The sequence below is a fragment of the Chlorella variabilis genome (genome assembly GCF_000147415.1).
Source record: "Chlorella variabilis unplaced genomic scaffold CHLNCscaffold_2, whole genome shotgun sequence".
NCBI classification, from domain to species: Eukaryota; Viridiplantae; Chlorophyta; class Trebouxiophyceae; order Chlorellales; family Chlorellaceae; genus Chlorella; species Chlorella variabilis.
The window spans coordinates 122625-127239 of record NW_005435086.1 but is presented as its reverse complement, the minus strand read 5'-3'; the positions used below and the strand labels follow the sequence as shown (position 1 = coordinate 127239).

At 68.6% G+C, this 4615-nt stretch overlaps 2 protein-coding genes across 2 annotated transcripts; both read left to right on the top strand.

The window, feature by feature from the left end:
• Positions 1-1291, top strand: CHLNCDRAFT_18857 (hypothetical protein; the record flags this gene model as incomplete). The annotated part of the gene is made up of 4 exons (XM_005851303.1): positions 1-70; positions 336-466; positions 785-883; positions 1157-1291. Coding segments are annotated over 4 exons (435 nt in total), but the record flags the coding sequence as incomplete, so codon positions are not given.
• Positions 1292-2396: 1105 nt separating this feature from the next.
• Positions 2397-3323, top strand: CHLNCDRAFT_19043 (hypothetical protein; the record flags this gene model as incomplete). Its single annotated transcript, XM_005851302.1, has 4 exons — positions 2397-2509; positions 2634-2762; positions 2917-2983; positions 3231-3323. 4 exons carry the CDS (start codon positions 2397-2399, stop codon positions 3321-3323), a joined length of 402 nt encoding a protein of 133 aa, XP_005851364.1.
• Positions 3324-4615: the final 1292 nt, after the last annotated feature.

The following is a 4615-nucleotide window of genomic DNA, read 5'->3' as shown; positions in this document are numbered from 1 at the left end:
ATCCTCAACGTGGCCGCCGTGGACAAGGGCTCCGGCAAGTCGGAGAAGATCACTATCACAAACGACAAGGGTGGGTGCTGCTGCTGGGGCGCTGCTGCTGGGGTGCTGCTAGGGTGCTGCCAGGGTTCTGCGCTGGGGCAGGGGGAGAGGCGAGGGGGCGCCTCTCCCGGGCAGCTGTGCCTGGCCGGCAGCTTGCTTGCCTTGCCTTGGCTGGCCTCGGCTTGCCTGGCATGGCCTTGGCAGGCCGCCGGCCCGCGCCGCGGCCGGCCGCCGCCGTGCCCTCGCCTCGCCCTCGTGGCCGACCGTACCACCGCCGCGCCGTGCCCGTGCTGCAGGCCGGCTGAGCCAGGAGGAGATTGACCGCATGGTGAACGAGGCGGAGGAGTTTGCGGAGCAGGACAAGAAAGTCAAGGCGCGCATCGACGCGCGCAACCAGCTGGAGACGTACGCGTATAACATGAAGCAGGTGGGTGGGTGGGGTTTTGCAGGGCGCGGATGTGCGGTGCAGGGTGCAGGTATGGGTGGCTGGGTGTGTCTGGTGTTCGGGGTGCCGGTAGGGGCAGGGGCGGCTGGGTGTGTAGGCGGGTGGAGCGGGTGCTCAGGCGGGCGGCGGGGCGGGGCGCTTGGCTGGTAGGGGAGAGGCCTTTTGTGTGCTGGTGTACGCCAGGCAGGCAGCGCTGGAGGGTGTGCAGGGCGAGCATCCACGCCGCCCCCTGCTCCCCATTTCACTCATCTCCCTCCCACTGACCTCCCGGCCGCTCCCCCCCTCCTCCCTGCTCTGCAGAGCGTCACCGACAAGCTCAAGGACAAGCTGGAGGCGGATGACAAGGAGAAGATTGAGGGGGCGGTGAAGGAGGCGCTGGAGTGGCTGGATGAGAACCAGGTGTGTGGGGGGGACAGGGCTGCTCCTGGCTGCTGCACCCTAGCAGTGCCGAGTGCGTGGCGGTTGCGCTGCTGCCGCCGCTGGCTCCGTGGGGGCGACTCTGCTAGGTTGCGGCGCTGGTTGCGCCGTGCTCGGGCGCCAGCGTCTCCCGCTGTGCCTTTGGGTTGCAGCAGCTCCCTTCCTGGCCGCCTGGCTGGCTGCCTCCCAAGTGTGCGCTGCCCCCGCCACACCCCGCCTCACGCGCATTGGTCACGCCGCTGCCGTCTGGTGCAGGAGGCTGAGAAGGAGGACTATGAGGAGAAGCTGAAGGAGGTGCAGGACATCTGCTCACCCATCATCTCAAAGGTGGGGGCCGCCCGGCGCAGGCAGGCATGCCAGGGAGGGGTGCGCTTCTGGGCCAGGGCCTGACACACACACAGGGCCAGTCTCTGGCCGTCCCAGGCGGTGGCTGCCTGGGGGTGCGAGGTGTGTGTGCATTGGAGGGTGGGAAAACGGTGGGGGACGGCCGCCAGCGGGCGCCAGGCTGACCAGGCTGGCGATGCTCCCTGGCCGCCCCTCCGCCCGCAGGTGTACGCGGCATCCGGCGGCGCCGAGGACGGCAGCGGCGGCGGCGGCGACGACGATGACTTGGGCGGCCACGACGGTGCGTGGTGGGGTGGTCTGCGTTGGGGTTTGTGGGTGTGGGGTGGTGGCTACAGTGGCTTGGCCAGCCTGTTGCCCTGGCGGTCCATGCATCTCGGTCTGGTATGGCACGCAGTCGCCTCACAGTGTGCTCCTGCACGTTTCCTGCCGCAGAGCTTTAAAGAGGGCGCCCCAGCGCAGCTCGTCCGAACACAACGCACGGCGTCCCCACCAGCCGCCGCCGCATCGCTCTCCCTTTTTTTGCCCCCTTTCTTTCCCCTTTCTCGCTGTCATTTGATTGTTGCTGACACCACCTCAATGTGACACACAAACACACGCAGAAAGGAGAAGAGAAGCTTAGCAGGGCCAGGTTGGAGTGTGTGTGTCGTGGCTGGGCGGCGCAGGCGGGAGCGGCAGCGCCATGTCATCATTGGGCAATGATCAAACGCACCAGTGGAACGCCGCCTACCGCTGATCCAGTTGCTATCCTGTCGATCCGCCTCCAAGTGCAATTCCCACCAGGCCGTAGCGAGTGTGCATGACCCTTCTCCGCCAACTTGTTGCGACTCCCGCACCCGCGCCCAGCGCACTCCAAGCCAAGAAGCTAACGAGCCGAGTCGCTGCAAGGTTGCAGCCACACACCGCCGCCAGCGCCGCCTCGCAAACGCTTCCCACCGCCAGCGCCGCCACGCAGACCCTTCCCACCGCCAGCGCCGCCACGGCCAGCCTGCGCCCCGCCGGCCCCTCTGCAGGCAGCCTTGCCGCGGGGCCACGCAGCTCCCGAGCCCCCGCACCGCTGCAGTCCATTTCCTCCAGGCTGCCCCAGCGTCCCATGCGCTCGCTCCTCTTCGCTGCCACCCTCGCGGCCGCCGCCGCCGTGCTGACGGGAGCCATGAGCAACGGCAACGGCGACGGTGCCACCTTTGCCGCGGTGGCCGGCCCCAGGAACGTGCTGGGCCAGAGCCTGGCCACCTGCTCCACAGACCCCATGACCGGCTTCCTGCGGTGAGCAGCAGGGCGGCTGACGCGCACACAACACACCTAGCATGCTGGGGCGCGTCCCACCTCTGCCTGCGTGCCGAAGCAGCCTCAGCGGGGCCGCATCCCGATCCCGGCTGCTGCCGCGCAGGAGTGGGAGGTGCGAGACGGGCCCGTCCGACCATGGCACGCATACCGTGTGCGCCCAGGTGACCCAGGCCTTCCTGCAGTACACCCTGCAGCAGGGCAATGACCTCATCACGCCCCGCCCAGAGTACAGGTCGGCACGAACGCCAGGCGGGCGCCTGCCCGGACTGCATGCTGCTGCTGGCTGCCCCTGCTGGCCCTGCCCGCTGCCTGGCCTCCCCACATGGAGTTCCCCCTCGCTGGCATGATGCGACTCCCCCTCCCCATCCCCTGCTGCCACCACGCAGGTTCCCCGGCCTCAAGGAGGGCGACGGCTGGTGCCTGTGCGCCTCGCGGTGGGCCGAGGCGGTGCAGGTGGGCGGGCACCCTCCTTGGACCCCCTGGTCCTGCATGGTACCGCTTGTACTGCTGCACCCTCCCTCTGCTGACTCACCCCCTCCCACCCTTGTGGCCCTCTCCCTCTCCTTCTCCCGACTCCCTGCCACTCATCCAGCTGGCTGCTGTTCCCGCCTGTACTGCATGTGTACTGCCTGCCGTACCGCCACCTTCCACCTCAGCATGGCGGCCGCGGCGCCACGCCTGCCTCCCATCCCGCCTGCAGGCCGGCGTGGCACCACCCGTTGTGCTGGAGGCCACACATGAGAAGACGCTGCAGCATGTGGGGCTGGACACGCTGCAGCGCTATGCAGCCTGAGCAGGGCAGGCGCAGGGCAGGGAAGGTGCCGCTTCCGGCTGCGCGGCCGAAGCAGAAGCACCCCCGGCTGCGGCCTTCTGCTGCTGAATGAGCTGCGCGCCACATCATCACTGCTGTGGAGTGAGCCTCGCCAGGTTGTGCTGCTGTGACACCCACCATTATGGCACATACATACACACATGCAAACAGTCATGCGCATCAAAGCGAGGGCAAAGGGAACCGAGTATGACACAGAGCCCAGGCAGCAGCGCCGTTCAGTCGCCCTGCTGCGCCGCTGTCCCCTGCGGCGCCTCCCGCTCTGCCCGCCGTGCCGCCGCCAGCGCCTTGCACACCCGCTTGTGGCCGGCGCGCCAGTCGGCGTGGGAGCAGGCGGTGCCGCAGTACCAGACTGCCCTGCAGGCGCCGCAGCGCTGGCTGCCGACGCCCTGCCCCGCGGCTGGGCCGCCCTCGCCCACCAAGTTGGCGCATGCAAGGTAGGCGCAGCTGCGGTGTGCGGCCGCCTGCGCCACCTCCAGCCGGTCTGCCTCCTCCTGCATGGGCCGCTGCTGCGCCTCGTGCAGGAAGGCTGCCACCTGGTGAGCATCCGGGCTGCCGGCAAGCGGACCCTGCACCGCAGAGGCCAGGCGGAGAGCGGCAGGCATGAGGCGATGCAGCAGCAGGCATGCTAGCAGTACCGCTGTGGCGACGCACTGCAGACTGCCACAACCTGGGGCGACAGCGTTGCTGTCGAGCAGCCCTGGGGCGCACCTCTGGCGCCAGCTGCTCCACCAGCCGCTCCAGCACCAAACGCACTGGCGTGGAGGAAAGCAGCAGTGCAGGCCCAGCCTCAACCGCAGCAGCCACAGTCAAGGCTTCCACCAGCGCTGTTGGAACCCCGCCAGCATCGCTGGCTGGCGATGTGCAGGCAGCAGCGCTGGCCTGCACAGCCTCCACACGGGCCGCACTCATGGCCAGCAGGCGCCTGCAGGCACACGGCAGGTGACCAGTCAAGCCAGGCAGGCGGAGAGGCTGACAGCGGCGCCCCCCAATGCACACACACGGACATTGCAGCTTGGGTGCTGCGCAGCCAGGACTGTCCTGCCCACCTGCCGCCGCTCCCGCAATCACTTTCACCGGTGGCCGCATCTAGCCTGATGGCCGCAGTCAATGCGTTAGCCATGCTGGCAGTTATCAGCCGGTGAGTGCCAGTCAAGTGAAACGGACGGCTGGCCGCTGCCTGCCAGTGTGCGAGGCGGCACAGCGCTGTGTGCAGCAGCCAGAACGCATCAGCTGCAGCCACGCTGTCTGCCGCG